Here is a 17,330-nt window from a genome sequence, read left to right on the forward strand (position 1 = left end):
TTAAGTCACTTCCTCTGCCGGCTGGCCGGGGCCCCGCACTGCCGCTGATTTATGATAAGGCCTCTCTCTCTGCTTGCCTGATGTTTGGCTTTGTGTTTCCTCCAGGCCCGGGACCCTGTCCTTCCCCACAGACCAGCCCCCTCCGACATTCTGCAGACACGAGGGCAGCTCCCAGCACGTGGCCACGTGCTAATGAGGGGTCCCCAGCCACTTGTGAGGCTCCTCAGGTTGGTCCCTCCTGCTCCCTATGCCCCCCATGTCTTCTGCAGCCCCTCCTCCTTCCCCCACATCCAACCTCGGGTGAAAAGGGGCTCACTTGACACCTGGCACAGCCTCTTCACTCACCTGCCATTGCAGCGCCAGCAGAAGGCTCTTGGCAAGCTTGTGGGCAATCAGCAAGGGAGACAGCTGCAGAACATGCACACAAAGCACCCCCCCACACACACCCTAGGCCAAACGTGCCCCTGGTGTCACTGAGTGGCATCAAGAGAGGAGCGTGGCCATCCAGGGCAGGGCTGCAGTCAATCAGGATAAGCCTGCAATTGTTACCTATGCTGGAGCCCCGCTCCATTATTTTGCAACTTGAGAAATTTCCAAAAGGGGCAGGGCAGGCACAGCCATACCACACAAGCAAGCTCAGAGCGCTCAGGCTAGCCCCCACAGTGCAGAGGTGCAGACAGGGCCCAGGCCTGGCCACGCAGAATGGGTGGCACTTCCTTGTGCTCCCAAGGGCAGAGGCACAAGGTGGGGTTGGCCTGAGATTTGGATCTTATTCCCTGCGAATTGTTGCCATGAGCAGAGCTGAAACAAGGGCTTGTGCACTGATGAAGCAGCTCCTTCAGGGACTGGGCTGCAACCTGTCTTTTCCCTCCCCTGAAGCTGCTCCTGCCATACCCACATGTAGGCATGAGCATCTCTTTCCCTCCTGCAACCCAAAGCATGATCCTGCACGGGTGGAAGTAGCTCTCAAGTTACAGACCCTGCCACGGTTATTTCAGTTAGCCGGAGAAGGAAAGGATGAGGCAAGAAGGGGCCAAAAATGCAGAGCAAGGGAGGTTGCCAGTCCCTGGGTACATGTCCTACAGAGCTGCCCATTTGCTCATAATGCTGCAGGAACAGCCAGGCTAGAGCCTGGCATGAATAGGTTTTGCTGGGCTGGCTATGCCAGTTCAGGAGTTGACTTTTTGTTGTACCGGCACAAATTCTTGGGCAGATGTGGTCAGACCAGAAGAGTTTATTTCACCACAGGAGCTGGCAGTAGCTCCCAGACAACCTTCCAGCGCCAAGCAGGCTCTGCACACGTGTGCACACACTTCTATGCCCACACCGTGGGGCCCACCTGCCTGCAGGCTGCAGGAAGCCTGCCTCAAGGTGCTGCTTTGGCTTGCTCCGTGCTTCTTGATCGTAGCGATATCACACGGCGAAGCCAGTTCATATTTTTCCTCCCCTGCCCAATGGTATTTGTGTGGCACGTGAGTTCCTGTAAGAGGATTTCTCAGACCTTCCTGGCGCTTTCATGTAACGAAAGTTAATAGCCGCTTTCAGCCGGAGCAAACCGCCGGCCCGTGTTTACAGAGCATGGGATTGATTTACTATGAAAGCTACTTTTCTCTCCGGCTCTGGGCGACTTTACCCAGGGGCCTTTCAGGGCTGCAGTAAATGAACGTGTTTTGGTTCCTTAGCAGTCTCCTGCCCCTCCCTCTCTCTCCAAATTTCCACTCATGGGGCCTTAAATAATCAAGCGACTTTGCAGTAATCTGAACACAGGCTCTCAGTACTCCTGCCAGGTAGAAGGCTGGACTCCTTCCACACTTCCTGCAGGCTCCGGCATATCCCACAGCCCAGGACACAGAGGAAACAGAGAAGGGATGGAGTGCATCAGTACTGCCTCCATGGGTCTGCCCCTGCAGCACGTTCCCAGCACAGGGAAGAGGGAAGACAGCCACTCCAGCAATGGTCTCAACTTCACATCTTTCCCTCTCACCTTCAGCCTGGCAGAAGAAGAGCCACGCGTGACTCACATGTTTCTAGCAGAGCCCTAGCCCCAGGACCAAACTGCAGGGCACACACCTGAGCTGCCTGCGGTACATGGTCCAGCCTGTCAGCCTGCAGGCTGGACAGAGCTGCAGGCAAGCTGGGAAGCCTGCATGCCAGTCACCCCAGACTCCTCCAGCCAGGCCTCGGACCACATGTCAGCAACCTCCAGGGGCCCACACCCTCACCCAGCCCCATGCAATGCGCCTATGCAAGGTCCTCACTGCCTGGACGTGCCAGACCTACCCCATGCAGCATTTTGGCCATGGCACCTGCAACATGACACACCTTCCCCCATGACACTCTGGGCGCTCCGATCCAAAAAACCTGACTTAAGAGCAATGTCTGGGCTAGCTGCTTGGCACCCTCGCTCTGCAGGTGACTGACTGCACAGGGACATTTGTTCTCAGCCTTATGAGGCAGTGAGCCCTGTGACCTCCTCATGTCATACAGAGCCATAGTAGAGGGGCCTTGTGCCATCACCTTGTCAAACATGGAGAGACTTCCACGTGCTGCTGGAGATAGCAGGGCCTCCATGCTAAGTGCAGCCTGGCTCCATCTCCAGGCACACAGCCATGTGCACGACTGGGACAGAGACGCAAACCAGGGCCAAGCAGGCTCCTTCCACTCGTCTCCTGCCACGCCGTCCTCCATTAAGAGCTCACAGCTTCCCTGCCTTCACCCTGGCTGCCACAGAGTGCATCTTCCCTGACATCTGGTTACTATCAGCCAACAGCTTTTACAAGTTCAGTGTGAGAGTTCACAGCCACCCCTCTCCATCAGGCGTTTAACCCTGTCCTGACATGCAGAGCTGTTCTAAGCCTTCACCTCACATCCCTACCCACTCCGGGCCTCATAAAACCTCCAAGGATGGAGATGCCACCACCTCTCTGGGTAACCTGTTCCAGTGCTTTACTACCCTCCCAGTGAGCGAGTCTTTCCTCATATCCAACCTAAACCTCCCTTGCTGCAACTTGAGACGATTGCTCCTTGTTCTGTCACCTGCCACCACCGAGAACGGTCCAGCTCCAGCCTCTTTGGACCCACCCTGCAGAGATTTGACGGCTGCTATTAAATCCCCCCATAGTCTTCTCCTCTCCAAACTAAATAAGCCCAGCGCCCTCAGCCTATCCTCAGAAATCATGCGCCCCAGGCCCCGAACCATTTTCACTGCCCTAACACAACTTCTGATAAAGTAAACCTGCTACTTAGGAAAGTTTATGCTATGCATCTCTGATTGAGGTAGTCAATAAGGTGCAAATCTACCCTTCCTTCAGTTTACCTAAAAATCAGATGGGGACTCTGTAGCCAAGCCAAAAACAGATCTCAAGTATTTGGAGTTCCAGCTGAGAGCCCTGTGACAACCCTCACCTATCCTTCACACATCGGCACAAGCAAGTACTGTAGCTCCTTTCTTTAAGGGCTGGAACCCCTGGAAGCTCTGGTGTCATTTTCTATGAGAAGAGAGAAAAGCAGGAGCGGTTTACGAACCGAAGGATTTTCCGGTAACAATCAACTGGAAGCAAGTGACCATCCGGCAGGCCCCGAGCACATGGGAAAGCTCCCTAATTGATTTACCAGTGACAACTGCAAAAGGGAACGTGGCACTTTGTGCCAAATTGGAGCCACCTGCTTGGCAGAACGCACCAGCTGCTGAACAGCACAGCGCGCCCCTTTGGGACAGGAAGCCAGGAGCAATGCAGCCTTGTGAAACCGGTGGGAGACTTCAGGGCAGCAGAACGTAGCTGTTCAAGCTGGAACGTGGCCAGACACGTACAATGACAATCGCTTGAGTGAGGGGGTTACATGTGTGAAAGGTCATTAGCCAACAGGCAATGCTGCTCCAAGGTTTGAGTGACTAAATCCTCCGCAGTTGACTCCAGCGGGGTCCCACTGGTTAGTGTTTTGACAGCACCTACAATCCCTGCAGTAATCTGGGTCCAGGTGGCCAAGCTTTCCTTACCGGCACCGCGCGGGGTCTGTGCAGAACACGCCGACGTGTTCCTAAGGGCGCCGCATGTGTGCGGGCCTGTGAGCCAGCCTATGCACACCTGGTCACCTGGGAAACAACAGACGAGCTGCTTCCCTTCTGCCCATCTCTTCCAAGCACCCGGCTCAACCCGAAGCCTCCTCCCCTCTTTCCTATGCTCTACCCTGCAACCCAGCTCATCTGTATTACTGTCTCATCTCAGAGGGGAAGATGCAGCAATGCACCCAAGACTCAGAGAGTCCGTCGCAGAGCTAGCAACCTGACCTCCAGGCTCCCACGTCTATGTCTCAGCAGTCAGCCAGGCCTCCCCTCTGTGTCTGAGACGGAGTCAAAGCTCGCCACGGCTCACCACCCACCTCCAGAAGCATCGCTGATCAGCTGAACGCTGGGCCATGCTGATTGAAACCACTGCCAGCTAATCTAAACCAGTGCATTCCTCTGGAAACCGAGGCATGCTGAGCATTAACTGATACCAGTGACAGCACGGCCTCCACACCCGGCACGTTTAACCACCGCTCCCCATGGTGGCCAACCCCTCTGGCTCTCCCGGTCTGGAGTGGGCGATGCTCCTGTCTCATTCAATTACAGACCTGGCTGGCTCCCATCCCTCCAACAGCCACCGCAGGCAGAATTCAGCGACTGCCTGTCTCCATGTCTCAGCTCAAGCCCAACCTGGCAGCTTACTGACTTGGGCACTTCCAACGCAGGCTTTAGCACCCATTTTATTTCCCTTTCATGGGCTGCAAAGCTCCCTGGCTTCTTTTGCACAAAACAGCTCTCAGGAGAGGAAACAAATGGGAGCTGGTCCTCCTCAGTGCCTCTCAGCTACGACACCCAAGACTGCACTTGGACTCGTGTCGGCTGGCTGCACTCGAACCAAATATACACTCGTGCAGATCCGCAGCCTGGCTTGGGGGCCGCGGTCTCAGCTCCCTGCACAGCCAGCCAGATGCAGCCCTCTTTTGGATTGGCACAGAGGGGGCAAGTCTCTGGCCCTCCGCTTGTGGCTTGCAGGCAAAAAGCACGTGCAACTGTTCTTTGCAGTATGCCAGCCGAGCGTCACAACTCACTAAGCCTGGGCTGGCTGCAGCCAAGACCCGATGATGGATGGGCTACGGAAACTGTGCAGAAGGCGGCAGGGACCAATTCATAGAGTCTTTGCCCATCCGTACGTTTAAACTTAACTTGTGGGGTGAAGGCATCAGAGCCTCTGTAATGTGCATGCTCAAGTGTTGCTAAGGGATCACCCAAAAACCTATGGCACCAACTGCACAGCCTGGCAACACCCCAGGTCAGCCAGTCCCTCACCCATCTGTCCCTTGTGCTGCCCTCTATGAATTAGCTGCGCTGATCTCCCTTCTCAAGCCACTGAGCCCCCTCCCGACTTCTGGACTTGCACCCCCCAAGCTGCTAGTGAGGAAAGTGGGGCCCATACACCAGGGCTTCCCAGCCCAGAGCAGACGGGCGGGAAAGGACAGCTCCAAGCCTAATGGATCCTAATGAGCACAGCAGCCTGGCTACATACCAGCCCCCCGAGACTCATTAATCTCATTACACCACTACAGATCATAAGGGATGCTGGGCTGCAGTGCCAGAGGAGTCGTTGCTGCAGAGGGCAGGCCCCCTAACCCACTGCTTGCCTGCAGCCTCCTCACTGGACAGAGACCAGCAGGACATGCACCAGGGATCCCAATGCTACTGGGTGACAGCAGGGTCCCTCTCTGTTACCACTTGCGAGCAAAAGCAGGTAGACTGGGCACCATAGTTACCATCTCCCAGAGCTCCCAGTTTCTGTAGCAGTGCAGGGGTCGATGCTAGCACGGTGCTGCCTGTGGTTTCTCCAGCAAACAAACCTTGGGGAACAGGGAGCAACTTCCCCCGTGCCATCTCATGCCCCCCAACACTTCTCCCTCCACGGCAAACAGCTGGGAGGGAGCTGCAACGCAGCGCCGTCCTGCTCTGGCAGGGATGCCCAGGCCTGACAGTATCTCAGCCCCATCCCCTTGTACTTCAAAGGGTGCATAGCTGCACAGGCCACCTCCAGCCCCAGCCCTCTGCCTGCTCAGGGAAGATGCAGGTGAAATGCTTTATCTCTGCAGCTCTGCATCAAGCTGATGAAAACAATTGCGGCTCTTGTCAAGTACAATTAACTTCCCCCGTGCAGGCCAGGCTAGGCCAGTCCAGGCTGCTTGCTGGAGTGAGCAGTGATGGGGGAGGAGGAGGGGCAGGACGCTAATGAGGGGGCTCCCCCTGAGCCCTGACTGATGCCTCTGAGCTCTGAGCATAATTGGAGCACTCTCGAGGTGACTGGGAGGTTATTGCTGCTTCATGCACCAAGCTGGGATGCCCCGTCTGCTCGGGGTGATGAGAAGAATGAGACTTTAAAGAGATTTTCAGCATGCAGGGGTCCAACCCAATTAGACAGTGCAGTTTCCAGACCTGGCTGAAAGAAGAGGGGAGCAGAGACCGAGAGCGCCAGAGCTCAGCGCTGGACTGGAACCAGGCTGGAGGCTGCTGTGAAGAGATCAGGGCTCCTACAAGAGGCCCCTCTTGTTCCTCTTGTGCCGCCAATTTGGGATCTCGGTTCAGGGGGCCCAGCCGTTTCCTAGGACCAGGACACCTGACCAAAGTGCACACACCCAAACCAGTGGTAATGGTTTCCTGGGAGCAAGCCCCTGCTCAGGCCACAGCCAGGCCCACTTTGCCATGCTTCTGCAAGAAAAGGCAATACTTGTGAGATGTCTTCATGCCTGCATCCCCCTGCCTTTGGCATTAGGCACTCCAGCCCTGCCCTCCCCAGAGCAGTGGGCTCAGCCAGGGGCATGCCACGCAGGAGACAAGGCCCGTGTTGCTAAACACGTCCTTGTTCAAGCTAATGAAATCTAGGCTGCGCTGTGTCCAACTCCCTGAGGAGGCACCGCCAGACTGCTGTGGGCGACACACTGCAGCTCCTCCACGAAACCACGGAGAAACCCTGCTGGCTGCTGCACCTCTTCCGTCTGCCCTCCCCTGCGCATCCCAGCTGCAAGCAGGCTCCTGCTGCTGGCAGAGATGCCCTTGCCCCCGTCCCTGCTCTCCCTCTCTTAGCCCCCTGCCTCCCTGGGCAGCAGCACCCTCCACCCTGGCTCCACCCCAGCCACATCCTCCCTGCGACCCGGCTTGTCCTCTTGCCCGGCATCACTGGGACTAGGTTGCGTGCGCACGCTCCTCCTTACCCAGGGGTTGGCTTTGGACTCAGGCGACTAGAAAGCTCAGGCCAGACGTTTCGGATCGTGACACCAAAGAGCAGCCTACAGGGCCACGGAGAGGCAGGACCGAGAAGGACACTGCATCACAGAGAGTTAAACCAAGTGCTTCTCAACTCCAGAGCCGCAACAGTCCAGGCTGCATGCTGGCTGAAGCTGGGGTGTGATGAGAGTCCCGCTCCTCTCCCAGCTCCCCCAGGGCCAGCAGGGACCACGGGTGCTGCACAGGATCTCATCTGTGCAGGGCACCCTGCCCTGGCCAAGCACTTTCTCTGCCTATCAAGGCTATGCAGCTTTAAGGGAGCTGCGTGCTTCCCTCCCAGCCTGCAAGTCATTAGGACGCCTTGGCGAGGGCTCCAAAGGGGATTCAGCAGCCCGGCCTGAATGAGCCATTTGTGTGTGCTGCCCGCCAGCTGCGCAGGGGCTCAATGCCTGTCATTCTGGCCTGACACAGCATAGCAGAGCTCTCCGCTATGCCCTTTGCCCAGCACCAGTTCCCTCATCCTCCTCCGCAGGGCCTCTCCCTTCCCGGCACCCCCAAGACAAGGCCCCACTACCTGAACGCTGTGTTTAGCCTGCAGAGAACAGACCCGGGAGCAGGCCTTGCCGGAGCCTTTGTTTCAGCAGCTGACGTGCAGGAGGGTGGGCTGCAAGCAGGGCATGGCATTGCAACGTGGATGTGCAGGGGCAGAGGAGCAGCAGAGACTGGCATGTGGGTTTTTAAAGCAAGAAACATGCTTTGGATGCCGAAAGGCTTTTGCAAGATCCCTGTGTTCACCTCTCCTTGAGGTGGTGAACCAGCTTCCTGGGACTGGACAGCAGAAAACTCTTGGCCACATGCAGCAGGACAAAAGCCTTGTCTTTTCTAAGCACTGGAACATGCTTGCTGAGCCGAGCTGCAGCAGTCCCAGAGCTTCGCACTAGGCACATGCACACGTGTCCCAGGATTTCACTCCCAACAGGGTCTGCAATTATCAAGGGATATTCCCCCCATGACACACCAGCCGGCTCGAGGTGCTATTTAGTCTGACTTCCTAATGGGGACGGAGCCACTGCCCTTGAATGCTGTCAGCAAACCCCTGAGTCTCAGCTCTCCAGTGGGGATTTGCAGCCACGCACCAGCCTCTTCCACTGGTTTGGCTCTAAAAGCAAAGATCTCTTCAGAGCCCGCAAGAACCTCACCACCCCTGCAGCACCCCCCGGCACACGGCACACAGGCTGCACTTTCAGTCTCACTCCATACATCAAGCCCAAGTCCCCGATTTGCCTCTGGAATGCGTGAGACGCTCAGAGCGGCCGCGGCTGGGAACAAAACGCCCTCAGTGTGCTGGTCCCCTCTGCTACATACCTACAGATCAAATCCATATGGGGGCCATAAATCTGCCCTTATTAAAGGCTCCCACCATAGAGATGCCTTTCACGGAGAGATAAGAAAGTTGACTTTGTTCGTGGGACAATGTCGCTTTTCATGATGGACCCTGCAAAGTGATCCCCCCACGGACACTCCAGGCCCAACCACAGACCCAGGCAAGTTCCCAGGAGGTACTTTCCATTTGCTCCCTGGCACGGAGACATTTTGCTCCGTGCCAGATGCTCTATGCTGCACCCAAGCACCTCGAGCATCCTTCATGTACCAATGTGGAGCTGGGGAACTCAGGGATGGTGGCAGGAGCTGGAGTTGCCAACAGCAATATCAGCCCAGGCACCAGCTGCACAAGCCTCCGCTCCTGCTCCTGCCCTCACACACATGTGCACACGCATGCACCTGCTCCAGTGGCTGGGGGCACCCCACATGAGAAGCCTTGAAGTCGCCTGGTTCCCCATCAGTGCCGATCACTTGCTCTCTGAATAGGCCCCTTCCAGGTACCAAACGGCAGGTGCCTACAGTCACACCGGCAAGTGACTTCCATTACCCCTTAACAGAGCTTGGAGAGATCCCTGCCCAGGGCAGAGGGAGACTCCACCTCCTTGGCCTTGCTGCTGAGAATGCCCACGGCACTGGGGATATTTGCAATATGAACCCTGGCCCCAAAAAACCAAAGGCTCCTCTCCAAGAGGGCATCCCCCAGGCCACCCAGTGGCGGTGATCACTTTGGTCCCACTGGCTGCAGGGCTGACTGGCAGGGTGGAGGTGAAAGGTGGGCAGCCAACCACTGCCCAGTGGTTTCAGGGGCAGAGAGGAGATGGGCATGCTGCAGCGTGGCACCCCTCTGCCATGGACTGAGTGCTTCACAAGAATGCAGGAACCCAGTGAATGCCTCTGGCCTGCTTATAGTCACCAGCTGTCCCCCTTGGCTCCCAAAGCAGGGGAGTTTTGAGCAGAATAAACAAATTTCCCGTCTATTTACAGAGAGGATTAGTGATCAGCAGCACAAAACACTTAACTTAAGTGCAACTTAATCTACTGCTAAGAGCAAGGGGAAGCCTAGATAGTCCCAGCTCAGCTCGGCCTCCACGGACAAGCGGCCGTGGCGCAGCACGGTTCCAAGAGGCTCCTCATCCTTTGAGGACAAGGTAGTCCCAGCAGCCTGGGGGGTAGGAGTTGCCACTCCTGCTGTCAGCAATGGCTGATAGGGACTCTACTGGAGGGACCAGCTGCCCCGAGGCAACAAGCTTGGGGCTGGGAGGATGGGAGCTGCTGCCCTGATTCTGTCGCTGACTCCTTCCTATAACCTCGATACCCTTCTGCTGCAGCATCGCTAGCTCCTGGCTGGAAGAAGCTACATGATCTGCTTCTGCTCAGCCTCTTGTTCACTATTACCTGGCAGCTTGACTACCTGCCATCTCCAGTGCCCACTATCGAGCCTAGGAGACAGCGACCGCGCCAGCCCCCACAGTGCATCCAGGGGCATTACCTTTTCTGGTGGAAAGCCCAGGCTATGCCTGCCAGATCACAGCAACAGCAATCAAAACCCCTTTGGTCAGTGTGCAGCAACAACATTGTCTCAGGAACATCCAGCAGGAAGAGGCACTAGCATGTGGGCTAGAAGAGCTTTAACACATGTTGCATCTCTGCCCCAAGTCTAGAGGGCAAATCTTTGTCCATCATTGCCACATGGGGAAGGGGTGACACCCCCAGGGCCAGCCGCCCCCCAGGAGAGATGGAAAGCAAATGGTGCCGGATGTGCATTTTGTTCCATTACCCAAACCCCTCGGACCACACCAGTCTCCCTCCCTCGCCCCAGTCCACAGCCACCAAGGTCTCTCCTTGCTCAGCTTCCATTTAATTTTTGCTCTACTTTGGTCACTAATTTCCCAAGTCCCTCATTAGGAGCTAGGAGCCGCTCGGCACTCACAATGCCCCGATTGGCACTTACAGCTTCTCGAGAGCGCGCAGTCCGAAGAAAGAGCCATTCTTCAGCACCGTTATCTTGTTGTTACTCAAAAGCCTGCAGGGGAAAGAGAAGGGGGGACATGGTGGTTATTCAGCCTGAGTTAATCAAGCAGCCCACACTTACGTGACCTGCGCGAGCTAGGTGTGTGGTCTGGGGCAGGGGGGGTGATTCGTTAGCCGCAGCCAGATGTGGGGGAATGAGACCAAAGAGATGCTATGTGCAATAGTAATAATTATTCATAGGGCCGTAGGTTTTAAGGGACCTCCTAGTCTGGTTTCCTGCATAATGCAGGCTAATAAGAATAACAGCAGAAGCCCCTTTGCTGCTGTGCTTGGTGCCATGCCCCCCCGCCCCCAAAACACTGCAATGTCATGACTGGCTTAACGGATGCGGGGCGGGCGCGGGGAGATGGCACGAAGAAAGAGGCTAAAGGCAGGGGCTGGAGTGCTGGGGTATGCACGTGCAGCAGCATGGGAGGGATGAGATGCAGTGGGGCAAGACGGGCTTGGGGCAAGCAGACAAGGTGGGCTTGGGGGGGCTGCAAGCATCACATTAGCAGCAACTGGGGTGAGCCTCTGAGCCATTTCCGAGGCTCCGAGGCTTTCACCTAGCTGTGGAGCACACCGACAAGCTTCTACATGCCTGCCAGCAGGCCCTTTGTGCCAACCCATCCCCTGGGCAGGGACTGCCCTTGCTTGTGTTGGTGCAGATGCATCCTGAGAAGGCTGTCCCTGCCCCACGGTGCCCGCAGCCGGCACAGAGAAGGGAACCTGCCATGCCACGGCAGCGAGGAAGGCACTGCCCGCCTCAATGCAACAGGGGCCTGGATTAACTCCAGGAGCAATGGGCGGCAGCAGAGGCCAGGCATGGCTGCTGCTCTGCCCCCTCGGCTTGTCACCGCCGAGTAGCCCCCAGCCAGGATTTCAACAACTCCGAAACTGAGGGCTTTTCAAACCGCTCGGCTCCGACTCTTTATCCCAAAGTAAACAGTTTTAGTGGGCCACAAGGAGGGCCTCAGTCACGCTCTGCCTGAAGACAGGGAAACGGAGATGAGAGGAAGGGAGCAGGCGCCCACCGATTCATCCAGCAGCTCATTAAAGCTCTTTAATAGCAATTAGCACTTGCAGACCTGGCCTTTCGCAGAGGGCCACCAGTCAGCCACCGTGCTTTTAATTTCTCCAGCGCTGAGGGTCCCCCTCCCCTTGGAAACCACTCGCAAGCCTCCCTTTGCCCTTTCAAGCCAAGGGCTCTCAATAGACCCCTGAAGGGGGGGCTCCCACTCTTCCCGTCCCGTCAGGCGGCCCCTACAAACCCTTGGAGCCTCTGCAGAGCCAAGCGCTCCAGAGCGGGCTGGACGCAGCACAAGAGGAAAGGAAAATCCCGCATGGGCCTGCCCTGGGGGCTGAAGACTAGGAGGGCCCCCGGCTTTGCTGGACAGAGCCCAGCCGCGCACAACCTGGCGTTTCATGTGGATTCTGCTATGCGGGTATCTTGGGTGCTTGACCTGTGGCTGGGCTCTGCCTTACCTAGCCCACGCAGGTGACAGCACTGTGTCACAGGCTGGTCTGAGCCTGCGGCACAAACTCCCCGGGAGCAAAGCCCCTTCCCCTCCAGACACGGGGCACGTTTCTTTGCCCTCCCGCTCCGGCAGAAATACAGGGCAGCAGGCAGGTTGGCCAAGGGCGCCTGGAAGGGCAAAACACCGCACACCCTGCTGCACCAAGGCAGCGCTGTGTCAGACCTCTTCCACCGGGCCAAACCCGTGCGTCAGACGCGGCCGAGCCTGCCCCGAGTCCCACTCTGCCCCCTCCCTCCCCTGCCCAAGCCACCGAGCAGGAACTGCTGTCTTGTTTGCAGAAAAGGAGGTCATTTCCAGAGGAGTGGAGGAAGCCGGGACAATTAGCTGTTTAGGAAAGGCGCTGCGGGCTCCACTGCTCCAGGGCAGAGCTGGAGACTGTGAGGTCAGGTTTCTGAGAAAGGCTTCTGGCCAGGGGGAGGGGAGATGGCACCTGGCACAGCCCCAGTGGGCTAAAACCATGACTTCCACGCTCTTCGTGACAGCTACAGCCCCCTCCCTTGCCCTCCCTTGTTCAAACCTGCACCCACCCCAACGGCAGCGAGCGTGGATGGAACAGGGCACGACAAGGTTATTTTTCAGGTGCTTCTTTCTTTCCCATCCGGGCTTGCCCTCCATGCCTTCGAACCCATTTCCCATCCTTTTGCAACACCCCCAGCCATGAGCTACTCTGGGCTCCCCCACGGGGACAGAAGACATGGGGACACGTGCTTTAAAAGCCAAAGGAAAAATGCCTCATGGCAGCCTGAGAAGGCACCCTGGAAAGGCTCCATTGCTGATGAGAGGGATGGGGAAAAAGGGCTTATTGATGTTTGAAGCCAGCGCTGTTTATATAAATGCTGCTCCTCCAGCCAGACTGAATGGCTGCTGTGTGTGCGCCGGAGGCGGGGACCATGGCACCAACTCTTTTCCTTCCCCTACCCAAGCTCAGTGTGCCTGCAGCCAGCTCCAGGTTTGCCAGCCTGGTTCACTAGGCAGGGGCTTGTCCTTTCTCCCCACTAGCTCTCCTGCTGGAAAAGCTCCTTAAAAAAATACAAGACAATGAAGAGAGGAGATGGGGAGCATGCATGCCAACACAAGGGAATGTTTTAGGAGCAACCTGGAAGGTCAAACCGCATGGAAATGAACAAGCAGGAACCAGGTCCTGGGAAGCTAGGAATCAACAGGAAGAAATTAGGAATGAGGAATTCAAAGCCCAGGGCTAGCCAGACACATCTGTCCTGTGGAGTGGCTTGCTGGGCACGGGGGCAGGCAGGCACAGCCATGCACAAGCAGCCAGCTGGAGTGACATATGACATTGAACCCCTCTGCCAGGGATGGAGGGGGTCTCTACAGCACAGCAAGACCTTGCCAGAGCTCCCCATGCAAGCATTAAGCACTAGACACCAAGGAGCTGCAAGCAGGAGAGACTTCTCAAGTGGCACCACGGGTCTTGGTCTCCCCAGCAGCACCCGCCATTTGGTCCCAGCACCCTGGCAATTAGCAGCCCTCCTGCAAAGCCCCACATCCTCTTTGCCTTCTAGGGGCAGCGAGGGAGTGCCTAGCTGCAGAGAGAGGCGGGACTGCATCCTGTCTTAATGAGCAGCCGCCTGCAAGGTCCACGGAGCCTGGGGACCCCGATGGAGGAAGGGAGGGGAGAGGAAGTGACAGGCAGCCCTGCTGGCCCTCAAATTGGTTCCACAAGTCAACAGCTTGAGAAACCACAGCAGGCTGGGATTTCAGGCCTGCCATGTCCCCCCGCTCCCTCCCCAGCACGCCAGCCCTGGGTGGGCCCCAGGCACAAACAGCAGTAATAAACATGTACATGCAGCAGCCCTGCTTTTACTGGGCTCGGGTCGGCTGGACCCACCGGGCTGCACCCTGCCCCTCTTCAGTGACCCCCCGCCCACTGCAGAGCCATCTCTGCAGCTGTAATAGGGGCCCAGCTCACAGGGGAGTTTGCCCACAAAGCCAGCATCTAACCCATCCCAGGGGGACCACGGTCCAGCAGATTGCAGTGCCTGCTTCCTCTCCCTGAAGTAGCCAAGAGCTCCATCTTCTCATCTGCCCATCAATGCATGCCCCCCCCGAGCTCTGAGACCGTGAACCCAGACCAAGGCAAGCCCTGATGCAAACAGCAAAGGGGAATGCTTGGTCAAAAAGAGCATCAGCCCAAACAGCCCCCACATAAACAGGCCCCTCCAGGGCCTGACACTGCCCCCGCCCCATGGACAGCAAGCCCACAGGCCATGGCTTCAGGGTCCCAGGCTAAATGACTCCAGAAGCTTTTAATGCTGGTGGAAGCTGCTTTCACAACCCGAGTGGTTCTTTATCCCAGGACCTTCCCTCCTTGAACGCCACTTCCTACCCCCAGCACGCAGTCGCAGGGGGCTTCCTCCTGCCGCACAAGCAACCACGTAGAGAAACACCCATCAACGCAAGGTCCTCGCTAGAAGGCGTTTGCAGCAGGTCATGTGTGCAGCAGGTCTGGGGCAACGGCCCAGCACACATATGGTGGCTCTTTCTCATCCCTCGCTTTTCACATCGTAGAATAACAGCAACGGAGGGCTGGAAGGTCATCTAGTCCAACCCCCTGCTCAACGCAGGACCAGCCCCAGCTACATCGTTCCAGTCTAGCTGGACCTTAAAAACCTCCAAGGATGCAGAGTCCACCGCCTCTCTGGGTAACCTGTTCCAGTGTTTTACTACCGTCTTGGTGAAAAAGTTCCTCCTAACATCTAACCTAAACATCCCTTGCCACACGAGCAAACTTTCACTTCCAGCACAAGCTGGTCCCTGGAGATGCTGAGCTCCAATCAGTGCCCAGACCACGTGGAAAACCATCAGTGAGAGCAGACCCAGCATCACGCTCTCTCACATCCACCCTTTCCTCCAAAAAACCAGCTCTGAGGGGCTGCATTTTCAGGGCAGTCGAGCAGAGATAAACACTATGTTTGGGAGGCAGGAAACAAACCCTGGTACAGAAGAGCTTGCAGAGGGTTGACCCCGTCTTAAGGAGCATGTCTACTATGGTGAGTTTGAGACACCACAGATTATGAATATGAAAGCACCTCTTTGGGCAAGTCATTTAATCTGTGTGGGGACCTTATGCATTCCCATTGCACCACAGGAACGTTGTCTGCCTGGTCCACGTTGTCTGTAAGCTCCTTGGGGCAGAGACTCATTGTATGCCTATGTACAGCAGTTGGCATGAAGAGGGCCCAAATTAGCTGAGTCCTGTCAGACAGATAGCAATGTAGGGGCTGAAAAACATTTTACTGCAGCCGTTCGTGTCGTGTATGGCCTCAGCAAATACAGAAATGCCCAGCAGACAAAACCTATCACATATGGCATGGTACAGACAGACATTAGCCCTTTCAAGTCATCACTATTCCTCCCCCTGCGTCCCACGTGTGCGGATGTGTCACCACTTATTCACGTGTTATAGATGGGCGTGAAGTGCACGCATGTGGCAGGTTGCCGATATCCACGGACCACACATGCCGTTCTGCAGCAGTGCTACCAGCTTCAGAGAATAGGTCAATGCATGGCCTGGAAACACCGATCTGGTGAGGTCCCTGTCCCAGCTGCCCTAGAATAACCTTATGAGAACAGCCTATTTCCTCTGCAGAACTGAAGTATTTCAGTCAGCATGGACCCGGGGGGAAGCATGGAGAAAGGGAGGGCAGGGTATGGACCCTGGATCTCCTCCATGCGTCTTTGGAAGTCCCTGAGCACACAAATAGCTAGCTGTTCTCGTGCTTAATTGGAAAGCAAATGCCGGAAGAGGGGGCACAGATGTGGTTCAGCTGCGTTGAATGCCGGAGTCGCCTTGGTGAAGGCAAGGCCAGTGCATGAGCCCGGCAAGCAAGTCAATGGGGGCGGTCTGTCCTTCCGACCCACTGGCGCATGAAGAGACTGCATGCTTGCCCAGAGATGTGCCAGACCAGCCAGAGCAGAGCAGCCCTAAAATCTCCCCCATCCCATGCCCACCAGACCTGGAGCTCCGACACGTATGAAGTGGGCGCTAGCTTTGTTCTAGCCGCTGGGACCATCCGAATCCCTGCCATAAAACGCAGTTGCCTCCTTAAAAGGCAAGGCTCTGGCTCTCCGAGATGAAATCAGCATCCCGTGTGATCTGCAGCCAGGCTGCAGCTGGTGGAGGCCAAGGTCCGATAGCCTGGAAAAGAGATGTGGGATCCCCAGCCCGCCTCTTCCCGGGTTCACGCAGCCCTCTTCCCTGTGACCAGCCAGAATGGCTCCGGTTTGTTTTCCTTGGTGGGGAAGCAGCTTCCTGGCAGCCTCCAGGGCCTCACGCCCTCGCCCTGCCCTCCATGCGCTTTCCATGAGGCATGAAACAGCCCTGCAAGTTTCCAGCTGCAGCCAAGAATCCAGGACACAGCACCCTTTGGCGGCTGTCCAGCTGTGCTTTAGATCAGCCGAGCAAGGGGTTGGGGAAGGTCAAGTGATACACACTTCTGCTGAGCAGGGGACAGTACCTGCTCAGAGCTGGGAGACCCCACGCAGGAATGTGCTGACCTGAGCTGCACAAGAGACGGGGCTAGATGACCAGAGCCCCCCCGTCAAGACTCAGCCTCCATGCAGGCGTCACCAGGTCCCCCAGCACAGTATCCCCAACCAAACCTGCTGGGAGCCCGGGGTCCCCTCTATCAACAACTCCCTTTGCAACGCTCTTCTCATTTTCTACACCTGCTGCAGCCTCCCCACCTCCCTCATCTCCTTCCAGCTGCTCTGTTTATGTGGGTGCATCGTGCCACTGTTTGTCCGCTTGGGTTTCAGTTCCCAGCCTAATGGAAGCTGCTTTGGACAGCAGCTGTGTCTGTCCAGTGCTAGGTGTATGTTATTGAATGGAGGCACTCACAAAGTTTTTGGAAGAGCAATTGGTCGGACCCAGAGGGTGGTGGCTGACGGAAGTCAATCGTCGTGGTGCCCTGTGACCAGTGGGGTCCCTCAAGGCTCTGTCCTTGGATCTATTTTGTTCAACATCTTCATTAACGATGTAGACATTGGTATCAGAAGTGGACTGGCCAAGTTCACTGATGATACCAAACTTCGGGGTAAAGCATCCACACCTGAGGACAGGAGGGCGATCCAGGCTGACCTGGACAGGCTCAGCAAATGGGGGGACGAGAACCTGATGGTGTTTAACA

At 56.6% G+C, this 17,330-nt stretch overlaps 1 protein-coding gene across 1 annotated transcript in view; it reads right to left on the minus strand.

Annotated features, from left to right (window-relative positions):
• The window catches only part of ADGRA2 (adhesion G protein-coupled receptor A2), a 70,251-nt gene that overhangs the window by 24,516 nt on the left and 28,405 nt on the right, over positions 1-17,330 (minus strand). The window contains exon 3 of the mRNA XM_019514320.1: positions 10,587-10,658. Coding sequence (XP_019369865.1) covers positions 10,587-10,658 — 72 coding nt within the window. The remainder of the gene's footprint in view (positions 1-10,586; positions 10,659-17,330) is intronic.

The sequence above is a fragment of the Gavialis gangeticus genome, unplaced genomic scaffold (genome assembly GCF_001723915.1).
Source record: "Gavialis gangeticus isolate Ggan-Ray unplaced genomic scaffold, GavGan_comp1, whole genome shotgun sequence".
Taxonomy (NCBI): domain Eukaryota; kingdom Metazoa; phylum Chordata; order Crocodylia; family Gavialidae; genus Gavialis; species Gavialis gangeticus.